Source organism: Antennarius striatus, chromosome 6 (assembly GCF_040054535.1).
Source record: "Antennarius striatus isolate MH-2024 chromosome 6, ASM4005453v1, whole genome shotgun sequence".
NCBI lineage: Eukaryota > Metazoa > Chordata > Actinopteri > Lophiiformes > Antennariidae > Antennarius > Antennarius striatus.
This window is the reverse complement of record NC_090781.1, coordinates 26535579-26563188: the sequence shown is the minus strand read 5'-3', so window position 1 is coordinate 26563188 and position 27610 is coordinate 26535579. Positions and strand designations below refer to the sequence as shown.

At 51.2% G+C, this 27610-nt stretch overlaps 2 protein-coding genes across 4 annotated transcripts in view; one reads left to right on the top strand and one right to left on the bottom strand.

Moving 5' to 3' along the window:
- lrch3 (leucine-rich repeats and calponin homology (CH) domain containing 3) overlaps positions 1–17879 on the bottom strand; it is a 33112-nt gene extending 15233 nt beyond the window's left edge. The window contains exons 1-12 of one of the 3 annotated variants that reach the window (XM_068316563.1): positions 17507–17879; positions 9627–9771; positions 8560–8686; positions 8356–8461; positions 8123–8259; positions 7943–8052; positions 7591–7684; positions 7376–7469; positions 6235–6386; positions 5272–5330; positions 4228–4273; positions 4027–4158 (exon numbers count right to left, since the gene is read on the bottom strand). In XM_068316563.1, coding sequence (XP_068172664.1) covers positions 4027–4158; positions 4228–4273; positions 5272–5330; positions 6235–6386; positions 7376–7469; positions 7591–7684; positions 7943–8052; positions 8123–8259; positions 8356–8461; positions 8560–8686; positions 9627–9771; positions 17507–17771 — 1467 coding nt within the window. In that variant the 5' untranslated portion in view covers positions 17772–17879. Of the gene's footprint in view, positions 1–4026; positions 4159–4227; positions 4274–5271; positions 5331–6234; positions 6387–7375; positions 7470–7590; positions 7685–7942; positions 8053–8122; positions 8260–8355; positions 8462–8559; positions 8687–9626; positions 9772–10628; positions 10985–17506 lie in introns of those variants that run through there. The other 2 variants (XM_068316564.1, XM_068316565.1) reach the window with 2 other exon arrangements.
- Positions 17880–18264: 385 nt separating this feature from the next.
- Positions 18265–26479, top strand: abcf3 (ATP-binding cassette, sub-family F (GCN20), member 3). The gene is made up of 21 exons (XM_068316665.1): positions 18265–18493; positions 19278–19425; positions 20691–20764; positions 20856–20911; positions 21164–21261; positions 21383–21505; positions 21577–21843; positions 21966–22046; positions 22195–22254; positions 22368–22424; positions 22621–22643; positions 22854–22909; positions 23014–23214; positions 24319–24395; positions 24511–24555; positions 24628–24760; positions 24852–24940; positions 25012–25103; positions 25202–25334; positions 25625–25712; positions 25994–26479. Exons 1-21 carry the CDS (start codon positions 18421–18423, stop codon positions 26150–26152), a joined length of 2133 nt encoding a protein of 710 aa, XP_068172766.1. The 5' UTR covers positions 18265–18420; the 3' UTR covers positions 26153–26479.
- Positions 26480–27610: the final 1131 nt, after the last annotated feature.

Genomic DNA, 27610 nt, shown 5'->3' with positions numbered 1-27610 from the left:
GCTGAGGCAAAAACCCGGGCGTGGGAGGAGTTCGGTGAGGCCTTGGAGGACGACTTCAAGACGGCTTCGAAGAAATTCTGGTCCACCATCAGGCGTCTCGGGAGGGGGAAGCAGTGCAGCATCCACACTGTATATAGTGGGGATGGGGAGCTGCTGACCTCAACTCGGGACGTTGTGACTCGGTGGGGAGAATACTTCGAAGACCTCCTCAATCCCGCAGACACGCCTTCCCATGAGGAAGCAGAGTCTGGGTTCTCTGAGGCGGGCTCTCCTATCTCTGGGGTTGAGGTCACCGAGGTAGTTAAAAAGCTCCTCGGTGGCAGGGCCCCGGGGGTGGATGAGATCCGCCCGGAGTTCCTAAAGGCTCTGGATGTTGTGGGGCTGTCCTGGTTGACACGCCTCTGCAACATCGCGTGGACTTCAGGGACAGTGCCTCTGGATTGGCAGACTGGGGTGGTGGTCCCCCTTTTTAAGAAGGGGGACAGGAGGGTGTGCTCCAACTACAGGGGCATCACACTCCTCAGCCTTCCTGGTAAGGTCTATTCAGGGGTTCTGGAGAGGAGGGTCCGTCGGGAAGTCGAATCTCGGATTCAGGAGGAGCAGTGTGGTTTTCGTCCTGGCCGTGGAACAGTGGACCAGCTCTACACCCCCCGCAGGGTCCTTGAGGGGGCATGGGAGTTCGCCCAACCAGTCTACATGTGTTTTGTGGACTTGGAGAAGGCGTTCGACCGTGTTCCTCGGGGGGTTCTGTGGGGGGTGCTTCGGGAGTATGGGGTACCGGACCCCTTGATAAGGGCTGTTCGGTCCCTGTACGACCAATGTCAGAGTTTGGTCCGCGTTGCCGGCAGTAAGTCGGATTCGTTTCCAGTGAGGGTTGGACTCCACCAAGGCTGCCCTTTGTCACTGATTCTGTTCATAACTTTTATGGACAGAATTTCTAGGTGCAGCCAAGGCGTTGAGGGTGTCCAGTTTGGTGGCCTCAGTATCGCGACTCTGCTTTTTGCAGACGACGTGGTGCTGTTGGCTTCATCAAGCCGTGATCTCCAACTCTCACTGGAACGGTTCGCAGCCGAGTGTGAAGCGGTTGGGATGAGAATCAGCACCTCCAAATCTGAGACCATGGTCCTCAGTCGGAAAAGGGTGGAGTGCCCTCTCCAGGTTGGGGATGAGATCCTGCCCCAAGTGGAGGAGTTCAAGTATCTTGGGGTCTCGTTCACGAGTGAGGGTACAATGGAACGGGAGATCGACAGGCGGATCGGTGCAGCGTCTGCAGTGATGCGGACTCTGTATCGGTCTGTCGTGGTGAAGAAGGAGCTGAGGCGAAAGGCAAAGCTCTCGATTTACCGGTCGATCTACGTTCCTACCCTCACCTATGGTCACGAGCTATGGGTCGTGACCGAAAGAACGAGATCCCGGATACAAGCGGCCGAAATGAGTTTCCTCCGTAGGGTGTCCGGACTCTCCCTTAGAGATAGGGTGAGGAGTTCGGCCATCCGGGAGGGACTCAGAGTCAAGCCGCTGCTCCTCCGCATCGAGAGGAGCCAGATGAGGTGGCTCGGGCGTCTGGTTAGGATGCCTCCTGGACGCCTCCCTGGTGAGGTGTTCCGGGCACGTCCTACCGGGAGGAGGCCCCGGGGACGACCCAGGACACGCTGGAGAGACTATGTCTCCCGGCTGGCCTGGGAACGCCTTGGGATTCTCCCGGAGGAGCTGGATGAAGTGGCTAGGGAGAGGGAAGTCTGGGCTTCCCTGCTTAAGCTGCTGCCCCCGCGACCCGACCCCGGATAAGCGGAAGAGAATGGATGGATGGATGGATGGATGGATGGAATAAATAAGACAAACAAGACAGGAATAAACAATACAGGAATAAACAAGACAGGAATAAACAAGACAGGAATAAATAAGACAAACAAGACAGGAATAAACAAGAGTATAAAAGACATGAATAAACAAGACAAACAAGACAGGAATAAACAAGACAGGAATAAATAAGACAAACAAGACAGGAATAAACAAGAGTATAAAAGACATGAATAAACAAGACAAACAAGACAGGAATAAACAAGACAAGAATAAACAAGACAGGAATAAACAAGACAGGAATAAACAAGACAGGAATAAACAAGACAAACAAGACAGGAATAAACAAGACAAACAAGACAGGAATAAACAAGACAGGAATAAACAAGACAAACAAGACAGGAATAAACAAGACAAACAAGACAGGAATAAACAAGACAGGAATACACAAGACAAGAATAAACAAGACAGGAATAAACAAGACAAGAGTATAAAGGACATGAATAAACAAGACAAACAAGACAGGAATAAACAAGACAAGAATAAACAAGACAGGAATAAACAAGACAAGAGTATAAAAGACAATGAATAAACAAGACAAACAGACAGGAATAAACAAGACAAACAAGACAGGAATAAACAAGACAGGAATAAACAAGACAGGAATAAATAAGACAAACAAGACATGAATAAACAAGACAAACAAGACAGGAATAAACAAGACAGGAATAAACAAGACAAACAAGACAGGAATAAACAAGACAAACAAGACAGGAATAAACAAGACAGGAATAAACAAGACAAACAAGACAGGAATAAACAAGACAAACAAGACAGGAATAAACAAGACAGGAATACACAAGACAAGAATAAACAAGACAGGAATAAACAAGACAAGAGTATAAAGGACATGAATAAACAAGACAAACAAGACAGGAATAAACAAGACAAGAATAAACAAGACAGGAATAAACAAGACAAGAGTATAGAAGACAATGAATAAACAAGACAAACAGACAGGAATAAACAAGACAAACAAGACAGGAATAAACAAGACAGGAATAAACAAGACAGGAATAAATAAGACAAACAAGACATGAATAAACAAGACAAACAAGACAGGAATAAACAATACAAGAGTATAAAAGACATGAATAAACAAGACAAGAATAAACAAGACAACAATAAACAAGTCAAGAATAAACAAGACAAACAAGACAGGAATAAAGAAAACAAGAGTAAACAAGACAAGACTAAATAAAACAAACGAGACAAAACAAGACAAGATTAAACACGAAAAGAATAAACAAAACACATGACGAAAATAAAAAAAACAAGAATAAACAAGACAGGAATAAACAAGACTAAACAAAACAAAAACACGCACAAGACAAGACAAGAAAGAAGAAACAAAATAAAAGACAGGAAAAAACAAACAGGACGCCCAACGGTGATCCACTAGCTCACGTTTACACGTCACCCACTTGTGATTCGCTACACTCACACACTAGTGTAGCTTTAACCTTTTGCCCACACAGGGAGGAGCTCTTAGACTGGAGGTCAGTCGGAAACGACCCCATGATTGGACCACGTCCAACTCCCATCTGGTGAGTAGGGTGTGAGCTGGGGAGTCGGGTGTGAGCTGGGGAGTCGGGTGTGAACTGGGGAGTAGGGTGTGAGCTGGGGAGTCGGGTGTGAACTGGGGAGTCGGGTGTGAGCTGGGGAGTCGGGTGTGAACTGGGGAGTAGGGTGTGAGCTGGGGAGTCGGGTGTGAACTGGAGAGTCTCATCTGATTGTCTGGACTGAACTTTGGGCTCTGAAGCTGAATCAGTCATGACGACTGATCCAGTGACAGAACAGAGGACAACCAATCAGAGCTTACGATGTGTGTGTATGTGGGGTGCGACTGGGGTGTGACTGGTCAGACTGGGATGTGACTGTTCAGACTGGGGTGTGACTGTTCAGACTGGGGTGTGACTGTTCAGACTGGGGTGCGACTGTTCAGACTGGGGTGTGACTGTTCAGACTGGGGTGCGACTGGTCAGACTGGGGTATGACTGGTCAGACTGGGGTGTGACTGGTCAAACTGGGGTGTGACTGTTCAAACTGGGGTGTGACTGTTCAGACTGGGGTGCGACTGGTCAGACTGGAGTGCGACTGGTCAGACTGGGGTGCGACTGGTCAGACTGGGGTGGGACTGGTCAGACTGGGATGTGACTGGGGTACCTGGGGGTAGCTGGTGACAGGGTGGGTCTTCTGTCTCTCCTCGTCGTACCTCTGCGCCGCTAGCTGGGCCTCCCTCCTCATCCTCTCAACCCCCCCAGAACCAGAACCAGCACCAGCACCAGCAGCTCCTCTCTAACAGAACGTTGGCAGTCAGCTGATGAACAACAGACGGACAGGTGGATGGGTGGCTCTTGACCTTACCTGACTCTGGAAGCTAGGGGGCGCTGCAACACCATCAACCACACTCCTATAGGACAGACAGGAAACAGGAAGTCAGCCCCTCCGAAGCAGCTCCTACAAGCTGTGTGTGTACCTGTGTGTGTGTGTACCAGTGTGTGTGTGTACCTGTGTGTGTGTGTACCGGTGTGTGTGTACCTATGTGTACCTGTGCGTGTGTGTACCTGTGTGTGTGTGTACCTGTGTGTGTGTGTACCTGTGTGTGAGTGTACCTGTGTGTACCTGTGTGTGTGTACCTGTGTGTGTGTGTGTGTACTTGTGTGTGTGCATGTGTACCTGTGTGTGTGTGCGTGTGTACCTGTGTGTGCGCGTGTGTACCTGTGTGTGTACCTGTGTGTACCTGTGTGTGTACCTTTGTGTGTACCTGTGTGTGTACCTGTGCTTGTGTGTGTACCTGTGTGTGTACCTGTGTGTGTGTGTACCTGTGTTTGTACCTGTGTGTGTGCATGTGTACCTGTGTGTGTGTGCGTGTGTACCTATGTGTGTGTACCTGTGTGTGTGTGTGTGTGCGTACGTGTGTACCTGTGTGTGCGTACGTGTGTACCTGTGTGTGCGCGTGTACCTGTGTGTGTGTGTACCTGTGTTTGTGTGCCTGTGTGTACCTGTGTGTGTACCTGTGTGTGTGTACCTGTGTGTGTACCTGTGTGTGTGTACCTGTGCTTGTGTGTGTAACTGTGTGCGTACCTGTGCGTGTGTGTGTGTGTACCTGTGTGTGTGCATGTGTACCTGTGTGTGTGCGTGTGTACCTATGTGTGTGTACCTGTGTGTGTGTGCGTACGTGTGTACCTGTGTGTGCGCGTGTGTACCTGTGTGTGCGCGTGTGTACCTGTGTGTGCGCGTGTGTACCTGTGTGTGTACCTGTGTGTGTACCTGTGTGTGTACCTGTGTTTGTGTGCCTGTGTGTACCTGTGTGTGTACCTTTGTGTGTACCTGTGCGTGTCTGTGTGCACCTGTGTGTGTGTACCTGTTTGTGTACCTGTGTGTGTACCTGTGCGTGTCTGTGTGTACCTGTGTGTGTGTCTCCTCGTCTCGTCTGTCCTGGGGGAGCTGCTCTTCACTGGCGAACCCTGGAGACAAACAGAGGAACACACTGACACACCTCCTCCTTGTTGCTAGGTAACCAGCTGGGCCGGGTCACCGGTTTGAGGCTCCACAGATTGGAAATGGAACAGAGCCTCTGTGTACTAAATGCTAACGCACCATCAGCCTCTAGCTGCTCTCAGCTGAGACGCCGCAGCATCACACGCGCTGAAGCGCTAAGCTAACGTTAGTTCACAGGAGACAGAATCCTGGATTGGAGCTGAGAGGAGACGCCTCCCCCCCGGGAACCGAACCCACAACCTGCTGCTGGAGTGCTGTGTGTGTGTGTTTGAGTGTGCGTGTGTGTGTGTGTGTTTGAGTGTGCGTGTGCGTGTGTGTGTGCATGAGTGTGGGTGTGCGTGTGTGTAAGTGTGTGTGTGTGCGTAAGTGTGTGTGTGTGTGTGTGTGTGCGCATGTGTGTGTGAGTGTGCGTTAGTGTGTCTGTGAGACATCCTGGTAGGAAGCACGCAAGTCTCTAGTCACCCACACCTAAACGTTCTTCACACACACACACACACATTTACAGACAGACAGACAGACAGACAGGCAGACACACACACACACACACACACACACACACACACACACACACACACACACACACACACACACACACACTCTGCTCCTGGTAAGCTCACAGCTGCTAACGTTAGCGTTCCAGGTGCGGCTAATCTACGCTAAGCTAAGCTAGCTCGTGATTCCACATGACCCCCCCCAGGAGAACATGGAGCTGTGTGGCTGTCCAGGACCAAATGTAGTCTTCACCCAGAATGCTGAGGGGCAGGAACACGATGGTGCAGAAGCTGGGCTAACTCAGCGCTAGCTCCGTTAGCCTCTCATCTGAGATGATGTCAGGAAGTGGACACCCCCCTAAACTGTGTGACCCCGTACCTCTCTGGTGATGCGCCGCTCGATGTAGGCCATGAACTGAGAGCTCAGGCTGGTTCCGTCCCCCCCACCTCCTCGGGCTCGTCTCCTGCCCTCCTCCTCCTCCCCCTCCCCCACACAGCTGTCGATGTAGTCGATCTGCTCCGCCTCCACATCTGCTGACAACACAGGGAGGGGCCGACGTCAGGGTCACAACCACAATCAGTGTCCAGTCGGAAGGACACCCCCCAACACAGACACTTCACTCTGCTGCTCCAGAAACCCAAAGCCTAACCAATAACCCCCTACCCCCTAACCGCAGAGTTCATTTTACTTCCAGAGGGCAGTGGGATGCGCTTCAATTAATGTGTGCATCCCAACGTGATGTTTATACATCTCATAATAATAATAGAATATACAGTAGAAGGGACGCAAGGATTGAGTTTAACAATAGTACAAAATAAAAACGAAACTGTTCCTTTAATTCTTTTATGTAATAACGAGGTCATAACTGTTTAAGTAAAAAGAAAAAAAACTAAAATTATATATTTTTATCAAAATGTTAAAGCCTGGTAGTCATTTTTTACAGTTTTATTTTAGGGTTAGGGTAAGGTAAGGGTAGGGTTAGGGGTTAACGTTAGGGGTTAGGGTTAGGGGTTAGGGTAAGAGTAGGGTTAGGATTAGGATTAGGTCAAGGATAGGGTTAGGGTGAGGTTAGAGTTAGAATTAGGGTAGGGTTAGGGTTACAGTTAGGGTAGGGTTAGAGTAAGGGTTAGAGTTAGGGTTACGGTTAGGGTAGGGTTAGAGTTAGGGCACGGTAGGATTAGGGTTAGGTTAGGGTAGGGTTAGAGTAAGGGTTAGGGTTAGGGTTAGGGTAGGGTTAGAGTTAGGGCACGGTAGGATTAGGGTTAGGGTTACGGTTAGGGTAGGGTTAGAGTTATGGTAGGGTTATGGTTAGGGGTACTTGTTAAAGTAAAGGGTTCGGGTAAGGTTAGGGTTAGCTCTGTTAAATATTGTCTGAGATAAAACTGGAGGATTAAATCAATCCACTGGACTTTAATCCAGTAAATCCAGCTACTCACACACACATCAGATCGGCCCCCACTGGCCCCCCCACTACCTGGTGCCATGATGGCGAGCTAAGCGCTGCTGTCAGTGGACTCACGTGTCCCGTTGGCCAGAAGGGGTCCTCCTCTGTGTCTGTGGTCTCTGCTGGCCTCAGCCACTCTGAGCGGCAGCTCTGACAGCTCCTCCGTAGGCTGAACACACACACACAGACACACACAGACACACAGACACACCACACACACACAGACACACCACACAGTGAGATCACACACACAGGAAACGCTGGACATGCTCTGTGTGTTCCAGTCTGACCTCGTTCCCCGACCACCTCTTGTCTCCACTGTCGACACTGTTAAAGCCCGAGTCCAGCGCCCCATAGGGACGGCCAGGGTACAGCTCCTCAGCTCTGAACACACACACACACACACACACACACACACACACACACACACACACACACACACACACACACACACACACACACACACAGGTTCTGACTTTTATTGTGAAGGATCCCCAGGAAGTCTTCAGTTACACACATGGATGTGAACCAGTTCAGAGTCATAACAACAGAACCTGGAGAACCCTGGCCCAGCTGTGGCCGTCACCTGACTGCCCAGAGGAAAGTTTTGTGATGAAGGTGAGGGTGTGTGAGTGTTCTGACCCGCAGCTGAAGGTCAGGGGTCGTTTATCGTACTCTGGCAGTTCGGGCGTGGTCTTGCTGGCCTCCAGGTTCAGGTACTTGAAGATGTGGATCTTCCCTTTGATGCAGATCTACACAGAACATCATCACACAGCTCAGGACCTGTCGCCGGACGCTTGTGATGTCACTTCCTTTGCGTACCTGTGCAGGCGGGGTCTGCAGGGGGTTGTTGTCCAGGACGATGGTCTGTAGCTGTGTCAGTTGTCGGAAGCAGACGGGGATGGAGGTCACTTTGTTACAGGAGAAGTCCAGACGCACCAGAGGGAGATGTGCCAGCTCTGAGAACACACATGTGTCACAATGTGTGTGTGTGTGTGTGTGTGTGTGTGTGTGTGTGTGTGTGTGTGTGTGTGTGTGTGTGTGTGTGTGTGCACCTGGAGGCAGTCGGACCAGGTGGTTCCTCCTGATGTTCAGGTCTCGCAGCGCCTCCAGCTGACCCACTTGTGATGGTAGGGTCTGGATCTCATTACAGCTGACATCCTGCAGGGGGCGCACACACAGCAACAGAACCCACCGCTCATTGATCACCAATCACACACACACTGATTCACACTGGATAAATAAACCCGGACACTTACCAGCTCGGTGAGATAGCGCAGCTGTCCCAACTCTTCTGGCAACCCCAGCAGCTTGTTGTTGCAAGCGATCAGAACCTTCAGAGGGAGATTACAGACGACCCCCGGCAGCACCGACAGCTGGTTCCGACTGACAACACACCGTCAGTCAGTACACATGTTAGCCCTAACCCTGACTCTAAACCTAACCCTGACTCTAAACCTAAATGTAATCCCTAATTCTAAAGCTAACCCTGACTCTAAACCTAACCCTAAACCTAATCCCTAACCCTGACTGTAAACCTAACCCTGACTGTAAACCTAGCCCTAAACCTAATCCCTAACCCTGACTGTAAACCTAACCCTGACTGTAAACCTAGCCCTAAACCTAATCCCTAACCCTGACTGTAAACCTAACCCTGACTGTAAACCTAGCCCTAAACCTAATCCCTAATTCTAAACCTAACCCTGACTCTAAACCTAACCCTAAACTTAACCCCTAACCCTGACTCTAAACCTAACCCTAAACCTAATCCCTAACCCTGACTGTAAACCTAACCCTGACTGTAAACCTAGCCCTAAACCTAATCCCTAACCCTGACTGTAAACCTAACCCTGACTGTAAACCTAGCCCTAAACCTAATCCCTAATTCTAAACCTAACCCTGACTCTAAACCTAACCCTAAACTTAACCCCTAACCCTGACTCTAAACCTAACCCTAAACCTAATCCCTAATTCTAAACCTAACCCTAAACCTAATCCCTAATTCTAAACCTAACCCTAATTCTAAACCTAACCCTGACTCTAAACCTAACCCCTAACCCTGACTCTAAACCTAATCCCTAATTCTAAACCTAACCCCTAATTCTAGACCTAACCCTGACTCTAAACCTAACCCTGACTCTAAACCTAACCCTAACCCCGGCAGCACTGACAGCTGGTTGTGACTGACACAGGACACATGATGGAGATTAGGATGGGGATGATGAACGACTTGTAACAACTAATTTAACTCAACATCTAATGTTATGCTGCGCGTGTGTGTGTGTGTGTGTGTGTGTGTGTGTGTGTGTGTGTGTGTGTGTGTTACCTGAGGTTCAGGTAGGTCAGGGCCTGCAGGTTGCTCAGACTCTCTGGTAGAACTCTCAGACAGTTCTGGTAAAGGTTCAGACTCTCCAGAGACACAAAGAGACACACGTCTATAGGAAGATCCAGGAGACGGTTCCTGGAGAGGTCTGCGCGTGCGCGCGCGCGCACACACACACACACACACACACACACACACACACACACACACACACACACACACACACACAGCATTACATTAGACCAGCGGTCTCCAACCTCTGTAGCTCCACGGACCGGTTTCATCTCAAACAGTATGTAACGGACCGGTCTTCATTTGCTCGATAATCGTTACTGACTCCAGGACAGCTGTAGTCTAATTATACATCATCAGGGGTTTTATGTAAAATGTAGACATCAACAGACAATAAACAACTTTTTGTTCATAAATTGATAATCAATATTTCTGTAAACAAAATAATTGTAAGAAATAATTATATTAAAAACTAGATTGAAGTGACTGAACTGATGAGGTTTATTTTAAATATAGCGACTTACAATCAGTTCATTCAACGTAGGAGAAATACTGATCATTATCAATAAAAGGGTGAACAATCAAATAATAATAATTACAATAATGAATTATTGGTTGTGGACCTCTGATCTCGGGGTAACGGAGACAATGACACCTGAAGTGTGTTCAGACCTCCCGTGTACTCCAGTTTGGTTTTCTTTAGTCACTGCAGAAAATCCCACTTCAGAGAGAGGAGGTGGAAATGGAAGCAGGGACTAAGATACTTTTAGGGTCTCAGGATAATCTGCCTTGATTTTAATCCAGAACACTGGAGCAGTTGTGGGCGCTTAATTTAGGGGTAACGGCTGGTAACCTGTCACGTGACCCAGACTTGTCAAGAGGCACAGGCGCACGCTTTCGTCTGTGTGTCATTCAGACGCCACTTTAAAAATAAAACATCTTTAGACTGGTGATCAAAAAAAGAAAGTTAAACGTTCTGTGTCAACCAGGTACCTAGTGTCCCTCGACCTGGTACATGATGTCCCTCGACCCGGTACATGATGTCCCTCGACCCGGTACATGATGTCCCTCGACCCGGTACATGATGTCCCTCGACCCGGTACATGATGTCCCTCGATCCGGTACATGATGTCCCTCGACCCGGTACATGATGTCGCTCGACCCGGTAACTAGTGTCCCCCTACCCGGTACCAGATGACCCACGGACCGGTACCCGATGACCCACGGACCGGTACCAGCCCCCAGGCCGCGGACTGGTACTAGATGACCCATGGACTGGTACTAGATGACCCATGGACTGATACTAGATGACCCACGGACTGGTACTAGATGACCCACGGACTGGTACTAGATGACCCATGGACTGGTACTAGATGACCCATGGACTGGTACTAGATGACCCATGGACTGGTACTAGATGACCCATGGACTGGTACTAGATGACCCATGGACTGGTACTAGATGACCCATGGACTGATACTAGATGACACCTAGGAACATTATTATTCATGTTGGCACCAATGACATTAGGCTCCGGCAGTCAGAGGTGACAAAGAATAGCTTGGTTAGGGCTCTGGACTGCGCTAGGAAGATGTGTCGGCATCGAGTAATAGTCTCTGGCCTCTTGCCTGTGCGGGGGAATGATGAGACTTATAGCAGACTAACAGCTTTGAACCGCTGGCTGGCGCGCTACTGTAGGGAACAGGGTTTAGGCTTCGTAGATAACTGGCCTTCCTTCTGGGGCCGCCCCGAGCTGCTGAGAGCTGACGGCCTGCATCCTACTGGGGCAGGGGCAGCTCTTTTATCCAGGAATATAGACAGGACCTTACAGCGTCTTTAACAATAGCCATACAGCGCTCGGGCTGCAGGTGATTAGAGAGCCTGCTAGGGTAGTTGTTGATGCGGTTGTGGAGTCTAGACTAGGAAACCATCAGACTGATGGAATAGAATAGAGACGTTGGGACTGTCTCCTTCCCTCAGATTTTTAATAAAATGGCCCGGGACATTACCCATGTGAATCTTACTTCTGCTCTTATCACCATTGACAAGGTACTGTTCAGTGAAGCACCTGATCAGGTTATCCAAGACTCTATACCTGAAAGCATCCCAGTTATTGTATCACATCGTGTTTATAGGTCTTTACCTCCCAGATTTATTGAGACGCGGCATCTGAACGATTTAATTCTTCAGCATGGCCTGGATATGATTGCTCTATGTGAAACATGGCTAAAACCAAATGTCTTCTTACCGTTAAATGAAGCTTCACCACCTGATTTTACATATGCTCATGCCGCAAGGGCTGATAAACAGGGTGGAGGTGTTGCTTTAGTCTACAAATCTATTCTGAACCTGACTTCTAATCTAGATATTCATTTTACATCTTTTGAGGCTCTTGTTCTAAAACCATCGCCTACAGCTGTAAACAGCAGGCTTTATCTTGTAGTAGTCTATAGACCGCCTGGTCCCTATTCTTTATTCTTAGAAGAATTTGGTGAATTCATTTCGGATCTAATTACTCAATCTGATGAGGTTATGGTGACAGGTGATTTTAACATTCATTTAAATAACCCTAGTGATCCGTTGTGTAAAGCTTTCCTAACCCTCCTGGACATGTTAGGTTTCACTCAGTGGGTTCATGAAGCAACTCATTCCAATGGTAATACCCTAGATCTGATTCTATCGCGTGGTATAAATGTTACTGCTGTGACTGTCTCTCCTCTTACGTCAGTGATATCCGACCATTTTCTTATTACTTTTAAAGCAGCCTTTACTTGTCAAAATAGCATTACTCCTGATTTAGTCACTACTCGCCATATCGGCTTGTCAACGGTATCTAAACTTAGTGAGCTTCTACCTGAGGTATTGACTCCTTTTACTGTAGCAACAGGATCAATCGAAAATTACACTAGTGATCTAAACTCAGCTCTTTCTAGTCTGTTGGACTCAGTTGCACCTCTAAAAACTAAAACCATAGGGGTGCGCAGGTCTACACCATGGTTTAACGAGGAGACACGCGCTCTCAGACGGGCCTGTAGGAGTTTAGAGCGCAGGTGGCGTAAATCTAAATCTAAGTCATGCTACATTTCTTGGCACGAATGTGTCTTAAATTACAAATGTGCTCTGTCCACCGCTAAAGCTGCCTATTTCTCCAGATTAATAAGTAAAAATAAACACAACCCTCGATTTCTGTTTAATACTGTAGCCAGATTGACCCAGAAACAGTCAACGGCAAGCAGCTTGTTATTGGCGGCTGATGATTTCCAAGATTTTTTCTGCCGTAAAATTGATAACATTAGACATGAAATTACTTCTTCAGCTTCACCTGGATCAAAATTTGATGTGGTTCCTTCTCTGGGTGTTAAAACCCAACTTCTCTCTTTAACACACTTTGAGAATGTCTCTCTGGTAGAATTATCGAAGTTGGTCTCATTCTCCAAACCTACTACATGCCTCTTAGACCCTCTCCCTGCTAAATTAGTTAAAGAATTATGGCCATTGCTGGGCCCTACTATGTTAAATGTAGTTAATCTTTCTCTTGCAACTGGTGTTGTTCCCACTAGCTTTAAAGCGGCCGTGGTTAAACCTCTGCTTAAAAAGCCACATCTCGACCAAGAGTCTTTAAATAATTATAGACCAGTTTCTAACCTTCCATTCTTATCTAAAATACTAGAAAGGGTAGTATCTCAACAGCTCTTAGATTATTTATCATTAAGCGGTCTTTTCGAACCATTCCAATCAGCTTTTCGGGCCCGCCATTCCACTGAAACAGCACTTACCAAAGTTGTGAATGATCTCCTATTACATCTGGACTCTGATACCACTTCTGTTCTCCTTCTTTTGGATCTTAGTGCAGCATTTGATACCATAGATCACTGTATACTCCTTGACCGACTGGAGAGACAGTTTGGTGTCTGTGAGTTAGCTCTGGCTTGGTTAAAATCTTATCTATCTGATAGGACACAATGTGTCTCCTACAATAATAAAACTTCTGCCTTCTCCGACGTCAAATATGGCGTACCTCAGGGGTCTGTCCTTGGTCCTCTACTATTCTCCCTGTATGTTGCACCTCTTGGTCAAATTATACGCAGCTTTGGAATAGGTTTCCACTGTTATGCGGATGACACACAACTTTATATGCCTATAAAAGCAGATGATCGATCTGAATTGAGTAAACTAGAGGCCTGTCTTTCTGCTGTGAATAGTTGGATGTCCAGTAATTTCCTGCTCCTAAACCCAGACAAAACTGAAATGTTAATCATTGGCCCTGCACGACATAGAAACCAATTTCAAAACCTAACAATATCTGTAGATAACTGTCTTATAACCCATAGTTCAACAGTCAAGAACCTAGGAGTAACGTTAGATTCGACTCTTGCCTTTGACAAGCATATTAAAGAGGTGACAAAGATCGCCTTCTTTCATCTACGTAATATTTCCAAAATTAGGTCCTCTTTAGCCATGGCTGATGCAGAAATTTTGATTCATGCCTTTGTGTCCTCTAGACTTGACTATTGTAATGTTCTGTTATCAGGGTTGCCTCGGTCTAGAACTAGGGGCCTTCAGATGGTTCAGAACACAGCAGCAAGAATATTAACTAAAACTAGGAAATTTGACCATATCACCCCAGTTTTGGCTGCATTACACTGGCTCCCGATTCATGTTAGATCCGATTTTAAGGTACTCTTACTAACATACAAAAGCCTTAATGGGCTTGCACCAACCTATCTGTCTGATCTTGTTAAACCTTATACGCCGACTAGGGCTCTCCGCTCTCAGAATACTGGTCTCTTGTGTGTTCCTAGATTTAAAAAGAAGTCAGCTGGCCAGAGGGCCTTCTCCTATCGTGCCCCTTTCTTGTGGAATAACCTCCCTATAAATATTAGACAGTCTGAATCTGTAAATGTCTTTAAATCTAGACTCAAAACATATCTGTTCGACCTAACATATAAGTAATATCGGGGATGGCGGTCTCAATGTTTAGGTTTAGCCTAGTCCTGCCGACGAGTCATAGGATTTCTTAGTTAGGCCCCTGCCTCCCATTAATTCTCTGCTATTCTGGTCCCTCTAGCACCACTCTCGCCCCTGCTATCTCTGCTATCTCTGTCTCTCTTCCTTCTTCTGCTGTTCTCTCTCACAGGCCTTTGTGTGGTGGATCATCGGCAATTGGCTACCTCTGTCTGCTTCCATGGCTGGCGATAGCACAAGCTGTACAGTGGTCCTGTCTCTCCATCCACTAGGGGAGTGCTGGTTCTGCCTCATTTGGTTCTGCTGTGGTTTTGCCAGAGTAACCTTGACTTTAACTTTTTTGAGCTGAATGACTTAGGCACTGTCTGGTCTGTCCTCAGAGTGGTGGATCCTCGGCAATCGGTGACCTCTGTGTGCTTCATCGGCTGGTGGTGACTCGCTCTACTGGATGGATCGGCATGCCTTTGTTATACATTTATTGTTACTGTTATTGTTACTGTTATTATTATTGTGTTGTTAATCTGTACATGCGGTATCTATTGCTTCGTCTGTCCACTCCTGGAAGAGGGGTCCCTCCTCTACAGTCTTCCTGAGGTTTCTCCCATCCATTTTTTCCCCTGTTAAAAGGGTTTTTGGGGGGAGTTGTTCCTTATCCGATGCGAGGGTCGCACTGCTTGCAGTGCACAAAGATCAGAGGGATATCGTCCATGTGCAGATTGTAAAGCCCTTTGAGACATTGTTTGTGGATCTGGGCTATTTAAAAATAAATAAACTTGAAACTTGACCCATGGACTGATACTAGATGACCCATGGACTGATACTAGATGACCCACGGACTGGTACTAGATGACCCATGGACTGATACTAGATGACCCATGGACTGGTACTAGATGACCCATGGACTGATACTAGATGACCCATGGACTGATACTAGATGACCCATGGACTGATACTAGATGACCCATGGACTGATACTAGATGACCCATGGACTGGTACTAGATGACCCATGGACTGATACTAGATGACCCACGGACTGGTACTAGATGACCCATGGACTGGTACTAGATGACCCATGGACTGGTACTAGATGACCCACGGACTGGTACTAGATGACCCACGGACTGGTACTAGATGACCCATGGACTGGTACTAGATGACCCATGGACTGATACTAGATGACCCATGGACTGATACTAGATGACCCATGGACTGATACTAGATGACCCACGGACTGGTACTAGATGACCCATGGACTGATACTAGATGACCCATGGACTGATACTAGATGACCCATGGACTGGTACTAGATGACCCATGGACTGATACTAGATGACCCACGGACTGGTACTAGATGACCCATGGACTGATACTAGATGACCCATGGACTGATACTAGATGACCCATGGACTGGTACTAGATGACCCATGGACTGATACTAGATGACCCATGGACTGATACTAGATGACCCACGGACTGGTACTAGATGACCCATGGACTGGTACTAGATGACCCATGGACTGATACTAGATGACCCACGGACTGGTACTAGATGACCCATGGACTGATACTAGATGACCCATGGACTGGTACTAGATGACCCATGGACTGATACTAGATGACCCATGGACTGATACTAGATGACCCATGGACTGACACTAGATGACCCACGGACTGGTACTAGATGACCCATGGACTGGTACTAGATGACCCATGGACTAGTACTAGATGACCCATGGACTGGTACTAGATGACCCACGGACTGGTACTAGATGACCCATGGACTGGTACTAGATGACCCATGGACTGGTACTAGATGACCCATGGACTGATACTAGATGACCCATGGACTGGTACTAGATGACCCATGGACTGGTACTAGATGACCCATGGACTGATACTAGATGACCCATGGACTGGTATTAGATGACCCATGGACTGGTATTGGGAACCACTAGTCTAGATGTTGAGTTAATAAGTTGTTGAAGTCGTTCACCTTCATCTTCATCATCATCATGGGGGGGGCTCAGCCTGTGAGAACCTCCATGTATGGAAGCTCAAACCGATCAATAGGTGGTCGGGGGGGGGCAGTGGCTCAGCAGTAGAGGGGGGTTGGTCCTCTGATCACAAGGTTCAATTCCCTCACCCAACCAGTCATCTGCCGAGGAGCCCCTGAGCAAGAACCTGCTGCTGAAGCACTGCAGGAGTGTGTGTGTGTGTGTGTGTGTGTGTGTGTGTGTGTGTGTGTGTGTGTGTGGGTGTGTGTGTGTGTGTATGTGTGAGAGTGTGTGTGTGTGTGTGTGAGTGTGTGAGAGTGTGTGTGTCTGTGTGAGACAGAGTGTGTGTGTGAGAGAGTGTGTGTGTGTGTGTGGTTTGTTCCTCTAGTCGCATTCCGTTCCGTTCCGTTTGTTTTTCTGCGTCACTGCGCGTCAGCGTGAGGTGGGCGGGGCCTTTCAGGGACCTGACCTGGGGGGGGGCTCCGGGCGGTTAGCTGCAGCTAGCCGGTGGAGCTAACCACAGGTTACCTGTAACGACGGACACACCTGTGCTCGCGTTAGCATCCCGGCTCGCGTTAACAGCAGGCTCGCGCCACCAGCTGACATCAACAGCCGCGCGGGTGGACTGCCGTTACCGTCACGTCCGTCCGTTAACGTAACGGGTCTACCGGACGTGAAGCCACGGCACACCGGCGGTCTGATCGGGTCGTTACCCCAGGCGGCGGGCTCCGGTAGCGGGCAGCGGCCCCGAGCCCAGCGGACCGTCCGGTCCGGGACCCCGGGCCGCCGGCTGGGCTCGCGTCCCGCGGCGGACGGGAGTGACGTCCCTGCCGCGGTCCCCGTCCCGCCGCCTCGAGACGTTCAGTTTTTATCAAGCTGCCCCCCTACCGGACCGCTCCCCCGCCACTCACCGGCCCGGGTGGTGTCCGTCAGGTCGTGGTTGGCGGCGCTGCGGGGAAACTCCTTCAGCTTCCGGCCGCTCAGGTTCAGGCACCCGGTGGCCGAGGCTTCGTCCAGCGCCCGGTCCAGGGATCGGTTCCAGGGCGCTGGGCCCGCCGGGCCCAGGACCGTGTGGTTCGGGACCAAAACATTCCCGGTCCCGCCCCCACCGCTACTCCCCACCGTGAAGCTGAGTCCGGTGTTGTCCGCAGACCCCAGAACTACCGAGGCCGCCATTACACTCTCCTGGCTAGCATGTATGCTAACGACTAACTTCCCACCCTAAACCAGGGAGCAGCGCATGCGCAGAGGGAGGCGGTCCTGTCGCTGTCAAGTTCGATTCCGAAACGGGATCGTGACGAGGACCAAACGTGTTACGGTTCCGGTCCGAACCATTCCGGAGTTCTGTGTTAAAATAAAAATTATAATAACAATAATAATTATTACTTTAATAATGTTATAATTTTTCATATTTCAATAATTATTACTATGAAATCGCCTGTCCGCGGAAGCAGGCGACAGCGGTTACAGAAAACGGATGGATATTATATAATGATTTATTGTAATTATAGTATTATTATATAATTACTATTTATTTGGGGCAAATAAAGAGTTATCTTTTATTTTTGTTACATATCATTTTATCATTATTATCCGTCGTTGTGACGTGTCAACCTGAACAGGTCATGTTCACCGCTCGACGGGGTCCGAGCCTCAGACAGGACATCCGGTTTGAGACCGGAACCCGACAGAAAACCACCGATTGTGTCCGGTGATCTCATCAATGACGTCAACCTATCCCCCATGAAAACGACATGTCCCAGCATTCCCTGCACTTCGCATACCAACGCGTGCGCGCGGCGTCTTGTGGAGCTGGCCGGCCATCATGGCGACGTACGTGGAGATCCTGAAGAGCGAGTTCCCCGAGATCGACGCAGAGCTCTTCGACTACATCACAGGTCAGAGGCCGGGACCTGGTGGGGCCCGGCGGGTGGGCCCGGTGGGGGGGCGGTCGGTACCCCACTGGGAGTAACGTGGTTCTCAGCTCGGCTAATGCTAACGAGCTATCCCGGCTGTCGGACACCGGGTCGCGGGGTGCGGACTACTGGAGCTACCGGGTGTGGTGGGTCGTGGTCCGGTGTGGCTGGAGGGTCCTGGTCCGGTGGGTTGGGGTTAGGGTTATCGGGGGAGGGGGGTCCAAGGTAAGATGAACTAACGAGACAAGTCGGACCGGAAGTACCGCGCCGGGACCGGCAGGCGGAACATGAGCACCGGCTAAACGGTACCGCCGGTGTTCTGACCCGGACTCCGTGTCACCCCGGGAGGGGGAGTCGTCCCGGAGGTGTGGTGGGTCGGTTGTCGGTGCCGGGTGTGACAGGGTGTGTTTGATAAGTGCATGAAGACACTGATCAGACCATTTGTCTGTTCACGTTATTGGGAGGGGGGCACAAACGAAGGAGAATCCCTTGATGCAGCAGGGGAGTGGAATTAGATCACACACTGTGTGTGTGTGTGTGTGTGTGTGTGTGTGTGTGTGTGTGTGTGTGTGTGTGTGTGGACACTTAAAACCTGACCTATTGTGCGAATTTGGTCCCATTTTGCAACAGAGCCTGGAGGAGTGGTCATGTGACGTGTGGTCATGTGACGTGTGGTCATGTGACGTGTGGTCATGTGACGTGTGGTCATGTGACGTGTGGTCATGTGACGTGTGGTCATGTGACGTGTGGTCATGTGTGCTTTCAGGTGTGCTGGACAGCGGGGGGGCAGACTTCGAGGATGGGGAGGAGGTGTACGACGCCATTGGAGGAGTTCTACAGCAAGTGTCTTCTGACAGGAAGAACGAGGAGGACGTCAGAGACATCTGTCTCCAGATGTTCAACAGCCTGCACCTGTAAGACGAATGGAACACACCCCACGCCCGTCCACGGCCCCCACACCGGCACAGTAGCTCAGCCAGCGTCCGTCTGCTTCAGCCGGCGTCCGTCTGCTTCAGCCGGCGTCCGTCTGTCTCAGCCGGCGTCCGTCTGCTTCACCCGGCGTCCGTCTGCTTCAGCCGGCGTCCGTCTGTTTCAGCCGGCGTCCGTCTGTCTCAGCCGGCGTCAGTCTGCTTCAGCCGGCGTCCGTCTGCTTCAGCCGGCGTCCGTCTGCTTCAGCCGGCGTCCGTCTGTTTCAGCCGGCGTCGGTCTTGTTTCAGCCGGCGTCCGTCTGCTTCAGCCGGCGTCCGTCTGTTTCAGCCGGCGTCCGTCTGTTTCAGCCGGCGTCCGTCTTGTTTCAGCCGGCGTCCGTCTGTTTCAGCCGGCGTCCGTCTGTTTCAGCCGGCGTCCGTCTTGTTTCAGCCGGCGTCCGTCTTGTTTCAGCCGGCGTCCGTCTTGCTTCAGCCGGCGTCCGTCTTGCTTCAGCCGGCGTCCGTCTTGCTTCAGCCGGCGTCCGTCTTGTTTCAGCCGGCGTCCGTCTTGTTTCAGCCGGTGTCCGTCTGTTTCAGCCGGCGTCCGTCTGTTTCAGCCGGCGTCCGTCTGTTTCAGCCGGCGTCCGTCTGTTTCAGCCGGCGTCCGTCTGTTTCAGCCGGCGTCCGTCTGCTTCAGCCGGCGTCCGTCTGCCTCAGCCGGCGTCAGTCTGCTTCAGCCGGCGTCCGTCTGCTTCAGCCGGCGTCCGTCTGCTTCAGCCGGCGTCCGTCTGCTTCAGCCGGCGTCCGTCTGCTTCAGCCGGCGTCCGTCTGTCTCAGCCGGCGTCCGTCTGCTTCAGCCGGCGTCCGTCTGCTTCAGCCGGCGTCCGTCTGCTTCAGCCGGCGTCCGTCTGCTTCAGCCGGCGTCCGTCTGCTTCAGCCGGCGTCCGTCTGTCTCAGCCGGCGTCCGTCTGCCTCAGCCGGCGTCAGTCTGCTTCAGCCGGCGTCCGTCTGCTTCAGCCGGCGTCCGTCTGCTTCAGCCGGCGTCCGTCTGTTTCAGCCGGCGTCCGTCTGTTTCAGCCGGCGTCCGTCTTGTTTCAGCCGGCGTCCGTCTGTTTCAGCCGGCGTCCGTCTGTTTCAGCCGGCGTCCGTCTTGTTTCAGCCGGCGTCCGTCTTGTTTCAGCCGGCGTCCGTCTTGCTTCAGCCAGCGTCCGTCTTGCTTCAGCCGGCGTCCGTCTTGTTTCAGTCAGTTACTGTCTGTTGTGTGTGAACAGGACGAGCTGCCGGGCGAGCCACAGGCAGGTGCTGCTGGATGCCCCTGTACAGCTGTCTCAAATCTCTGCACACGGTAACTCTCTCACACACAAACACACACACACACACACACACACACCAGTAGTTTCATGTGAAGTGATGACATCATGTGACTCCTCCTCCAGATCACGCCACAGACGACCTCCAGGGGGTCTGGATGCTGAAGCGTCCTCAGAACACGGTGAGTGGACCCCTCTGACCCCCCCAGACCCTCTTATAACCCCCCAGACCTCCCCTCAGACCCCCAGTGACTGGAACCTGTTTGGTGACAAACAAGCTGATGTCCTCGTGCTTTACAAACATGTAAACAGACCCCGCCCCCCAGCCCACAGGACGCCTTCAGATCATGACTGAGTTCAGCTGTTTTTGTTCCTGTGTTCTTAAACACATCACTTCCTGTTCTTAAACGCATCACTTCCTGTCTGTCCTTCAGACGGTGGATGCAAAGAAACTGGAGAAAGCAGAAGCCAAGCTGAAAGCCAAACACGAACGCAGGAACGAGAGGGAGTCTCAGAAGGCCTCCAGCCCGCTGTCAGTCCTCACCCCCCTCACCTGTCCTTACCTGTTCTCACCCGCCCTCACCCATTGGTACTCACCTGTCCTCACCCATTGGTACTCACCCCCCGCACCCGCTGTCCTTCCTGTCCTGCAGCGTGCTGGAGGAGGCGTCGGCCAGTCAGGCCAACAGTAAGAAGGACAACCGAGTCGACCAATCAGGGAAGAATCGCAGCTACGACATCCGCATCGAGAACTTTGATGTTTCGTTTGGAGAGAGGTGCGCTGGAGGCGGAGCCAATTCAAATCCATGATTTGCATTTAGACCAATGACTTTACCTGTGTGTCCAGGTGTCTGCTGCAGGGGGCGGAGCTGTCCCTGGCTTCCGGCCGGCGGTACGGTCTGATTGGTCGGAATGGTTTGGGGAAGACGACGCTGCTGAAGATGCTGGCCAGCCGGAACCTGCGCGTCCCGGCTCACATCTCCATCCTCCATGTGGAACAGGAAGTGGACGGAGACGAGACGGCGGCGCTGCAGAGCGTCCTGGAGAGCGACTCCCAGAGGGAGGGGCTTCTGGGCGAGGAGCGGCGGCTCAACACTCGTATCTCCGGCGGAAAGTGAGCTCCCCGATCAATTATCCAGAAGTAATCATTGATCCGTGATGGGTCAGGTCTGTGGGGGCAGGTGAGCTGTTGTCGTTGCCATGGAGACGTTGCATCATCTCTTCTTCTGTTGTCAGGGCCGACGGGACTGAGAGCGTCCGCCTGTCAGAGATCTACAGCAAGCTGGAGGAGATCGAGGCTGACAAGGCTCCGGCCAGGTAACTATGGCAACCACACATCCTGTTTGGGGTTAGGGTCGAGAACAAAAAATTCAACCAATCAGCTACTGGAGGGGGCGGAGCTTTGACCCCACAGCCAGGCGTTAGACCGGCTGTTGTCTGACTGATGTCTGCCTCGTCCAATCAGGGCTTCTGTCATCCTGGCTGGGCTCGGGTTTTCTCCCAGAATGCAACAGCAGACCACGAAGTGAGTCCACACACACACACACACACACACATACACACACTAGTGCTGAAGTGTTGTACTCAGAGATGCTGTTGACTTATTCCTGATTGTCTCTCTCTTTGCCCCCCACATAGGGAGTTCTCGGGGGGGTGGAGGATGAGGCTGGCGTTGGCCAGAGCTCTGTTTGCTCGGTGAGTTCCAGTTGCTTCTGGGAGGTCTGACCCCACTGATTATGTGACCCCCGAGTAGATGGCGGGCAGGCAGACGGACACGCAGACGGACACGCAGACGGACACGCAGACGGACACGCAGACGGACACGCAGACGAACAGACCACCACATCTTAGATGGTAGACAAACATTTTTTCTCTTCTGATGTTTCCGCAGACCGGATCTCCTCCTTCTGGATGGTGAGTCTGTCTGTGTTCTGTCTGTCTGTCTGTGTTCTGTCTGTCTGTCTGTGTTCTGTCTGTCTGTGTTCTGTCTGTCTGTGTTCTGTCTGTGTTCTGTCTGTGTTCTGTCTGTCTGTGTTCTGTCTGTCTGTGTTCTGTCTGTCTGTGTTTTGTCGGTGTCGGGGGGGGGGGGTCTGTTCTGTTTTCATGGCTCCCCTTGTGCCTCAGAGCCGACCAACATGTTGGATGTCAGAGCCATCCTGTGGTTGGAGAACTACCTGCAGGTCTGAACTATGTTAGCATTCCTTATTGACAGCACTGACAACAGTTAGCAACGAGCTAACAGTTAGCAATGAGGTAACAGGTCATGAACTAACTCCTCCCACAGACGTGGCAGTCCACCATCTTGGTCGTCTCCCACGACAGAAACTTCCTGAACGCTGTCGTCACGGACATTGTCCATCTGCACTCCCAGAGGCTGGACAGTTACCGTGGCGACTACGAAAACTTTATCAAAACCAAAGAAGACCGGCTGAAGAATCAGCAAAGAGAGTATGAGGCCCAGCTGCAGTACAGACAGCACATACAGGTACAGACACCAGTACAGACGGCACATACAGGTACAGACACCAGTACAGACAGCACATACAGGTACAGACACCAGTACAGACGGCACATACAGGTACAGACACCAGTACAGATGGCACATACAGGTACCGACACCAGTACAGATGGCACATACAGGTACAGACACCAGTACAGACGGCACATACAGGTACAGACACCAGTACAGACAGCACATACAGGTACAGACACCAGTACAGACGGCACATACAGGTACAGACACCAGTACTGACAGCACATACAGGTACCGACACCAGTACAGACACCAGTACAGACGGCACATACAGGTACCGACACCAGCACTGACGGCACATACAGGTACCGACACCAGCACTGACGGCACATACAGGTACCGACACCAGTACAGACGGCACATACAGGTACCGACACCAGTACAGACGGCACATACAGGTACCGACACCAGTACAGACGGCACATACAGGTACCGACACCAGTACAGACGGCACATACAGGTACCGACACCAGTACAGACGGCACATACAGGTACCGACACCAGTACAGACGGCACATACAGGTACCGACACCAGTACAGACGGCACATACAGGTACCGACACCAGTACAGACGGCACATACAGGTACCGACACCAGTACAGACGGCACATACAGGTACCGACACCAGTACAGACGGCACATACAGGTACCGACACCAGTACAGACGGCACATACAGGTACCGACACCAGTACAGACGGCACATACAGGTACCGACACCAGTACAGACGGCACATACAGGTACCGACACCAGTACAGACGGCACATACAGGTACCGACACCAGTACAGACGGCACATACAGGTACCGACACCAGTACAGACGGCACATACAGGTACCGACACCAGTACAGACGGCACATACAGTCAAGCCAAAAGTCAAAGTCAGCTTTATTGTCAAATGTACCATATATGCACGACATACAGCACAGATGAAATTACAGTTCTCTCTGACCCACGGTAGACAGGCAGGACACCAGTGCAGACACCAGTGCAGACGGCACATACAGGTACAGACACCAGTACAGACAGCTGGATGACACTGGTCTGTGTGTTGCAGGTGTTCATTGATAGGTTCCGTTATAACGCCAACAGAGCGGCTCAGGTCCAGAGCAAACTGAAGCTGCTGGAGAAGCTGTGAGTACCGCTGGAACCGCTGGTCCAGAACCTCTGGTCCAGAACCGCTGGTCTAGACCCTTTGGTCCAACAGAACAGACCCACCTGATCACACCGTCTGTTGTTTTCTCCTCAGACCTGAGCTGAAGCCCATTGAGAAGGAGACAGAGGTCACCTTGAGGTCAGACTGATTGATAGGCTGACTGATTGATTGACTGATTGATTGACCAACTGATTGTTTGTCGTGTCACAGGTTTCCAGATCACTTTGAGAAGCTGTCCCCCCCCATCCTGCAGCTGGACGAGGTGGAGTTCTATTACTCTCCACACCAGCGACTCTTCACGGGACTCAACCTGTCGGCCGACCTCGAGTCTCGCATCTGTATCGTACGTGTCCTGGTCCAAACCCGCCTGATCAATAATATGGAGAATCAAAACCGATCACCTGATCAATCACGAGACTTGTGGTTTCTGTCAGGTGGGGGAGAACGGCGCTGGGAAGTCCACCATCCTGAAGTTGCTGATGGGCGAGCTGACACCGGTCAGCGGCGTCCGCCAGGCACACCGGTAGGACGAGCGACGACCAATCAGAGCGCAGGGATTCCCTGGAGGCCTTCTCTAATCTGGTGTCTCCTCAGGAACCTGAAGATCGGCTACTTCAGCCAGCACCACGTGGACCAGCTGGACCTGAACGTCTGCTCGGTGGAGCTGCTCCTCAACAGGTTCCCCGGTAACCACAGCTCTGTGATGTCATCAGGCGGCGTGTCCCAGCGTAGCACGTCTGGCCGTGAATCTCCACTTCTCTCACTGGCTGTTTTTGGGCCGCAGGTCGGACAGAGGAGGAGTACCGGCACCAGCTGGGGGGGTACGGCATCACAGGGGAGCTGGCCATGAGGCCAGTGGCCAGCCTGTCGGGGGGGCAGAAGAGCCGTGTGGCCTTCGCCCAGATGACCATGCCCTGGTGAGAACGGTACCGGAACGTCACCGGAACGTCACCGACGGTGATGATGATGGTGATGGTGATCGTGATAATGACGACGATGGTGATGGTGATAATGGTGATAGTGATGACAATGATGGTGGTGATGATGACGATGGTGGTGATTATGACGGTGATGGTGATGATGGTGATCGTGATAATGACGACGATGATGATGGTGATGGTGATAATGGTGATAGTGATGACGATGATGGTGGTGACTATGATGGTGATGATGATAATGGTGATGATGTCGTCCATCTGTCCTGCAGTCCTAACTTCTACGTCCTGGACGAGCCAACCAATCACCTGGACATGGAGACCATCGAGGCTCTGGCTAAAGCTCTCCACAAGTTTAAGGTGGGTTTGGTAACGTGACACCTGCGCTGACGTGTGATTGGTTCCCCTGTGGTCCTCTGCCCCCCCGGCGTCCAGCAAGGCGTGTAGCCTTCAGGTTGACTCGTTCGTTCAAGTCCTTGTTTCAAAGCAATTGTTGGCCGTCCTTTAGGACGTCCTCCAGTAGCTGCTAAAGCTAACGCTAGCTGCTGTGTACGTAGCCCCTCGTCAGCGTCAGCCGTCCTGTTCTTAGGGCTCCTCCTCCTCATGTCTTGAGCACAAATGGGCTGCTGTGGTTCTTTCAGGGCGGGGTCGTGCTGGTGTCACATGACGAGCGCCTCATCCGGCTGGTGTGTCAGGAGCTGTGGGTGTGTGAGGGGGGGAAGGTGCGGCGCATCGACGGCGGCTTCGACGAGTACCGGGACATCCTGCACGAGCAGTTCAAGAAGGAGGGCTACCTGTGAGACTGCCCACCGCAGCCAGACTCCGCCCACCACTGACAGACTCCACCCCTCCATCACAAACCCGTCACAGCCGCCCGGAGGGGGCTTCTTCTCTGCTCCAGGTTAAGAGCTTCTGCAAGCCGATTGGTTGTTCACTCAGTGAGGCCACGGGGAACCTGGGAGGAGTAGGAGGAGCTACCAGTGATTGGACCCTAGAACCGGAAGTCCGTCGAGCGTCTGGTAGCATTCCTGTCAGCAGACGCTGGAGCTTTATCGCTTTTTAAAGACTTGACTGTTCAGAGATGAAATAAAGACCATCAGGCCACGCCTCCTGTTGTTACTGTTCTACAGGTAGAACCCTCAGGCCACGCCTCCTGTTGTTACTGTTCTACAGGTAGAACCCTCAGGCCAGGCCTCCTGTTGTTACCGTTTTACAGGTAGAACCCTCAGGCCACGCCTCCTGTTGTTACTGTTCTTCAGGTAGAACCCTCAGGCCACGCCTCCTGTTGTTACTGTTCTACAGGTAGAACCCTCAGGCCACGCCTCCTGTTACTGTTCTACAGGTAGAACCCTCAGGCCAAGCCTCCTGTTGTTACTGTTCTACAGGTAGAACCCTCAGGCCACGCCTCCTGTTGTTACTGTTCTTCAGGTAGAACCCTCAGGCCAAGCCTCCTGTTGTTACTGTTCTACAGGTAGAACCCTCAGGCCACGCCTCCTGTTACTGTTCTACAGGTAGAACTCGTCATGACATCACGTTGGTGAGTGTCAGGTGTGTTGTGGGATAAAACCCTCTCAGGTAATGGTTCTAAAATGCAGGTGATGGTGTCGGTGCTGTAATCTGGTTCTAGTGACAGTGCTGCAGTACCTTTCCTCACAACTGGGGGGCAGCAGGTCAGGACGTGATGCTGCAGGAGAACCTGGACAAACTTGTTCCCTGATGAACCTGCATGGAGGTAAAAAACACAAGAGACGGAGAGTCTTCTGTTGTTAGGGGTCAGTCTCCCAGCGGGGTCAAGGGTCACAGCACATCACGAAACGCATCTCCAAACCAGACACCATCAGTTCAGCACCAGAAAGCAGAATGTTATTTTAGTCTGCGAGAACAAACCCCAGAAAGGTGGATGAACGACCCTGAAAGACCCTCAGCTCAACGGACACGTCCCACGCTGTGGCCCATTCCTGAATGCAGCCTGATACTGGACCCTGATGAGCAGACACACCTGAGGGGGCTACCCCAGCCTGAGCGCCGTGTCAAAGGGTCTCCGCAGACCTACGGCCTTCAGAGTGGATCCCGTGAACGACCCCCAGTGACGTGAGCCGCTGAGCGCCTCCTAGTGACTTGGAGCTGCATGAGGGGAATAAAAAAGTGTCACCTCACCAAAGCTGTTTCTCTCTCACACACACAGACACACACACACCTACACACACACAGATACACACACACTCAGACACACACAAACACACACACACACCTATACA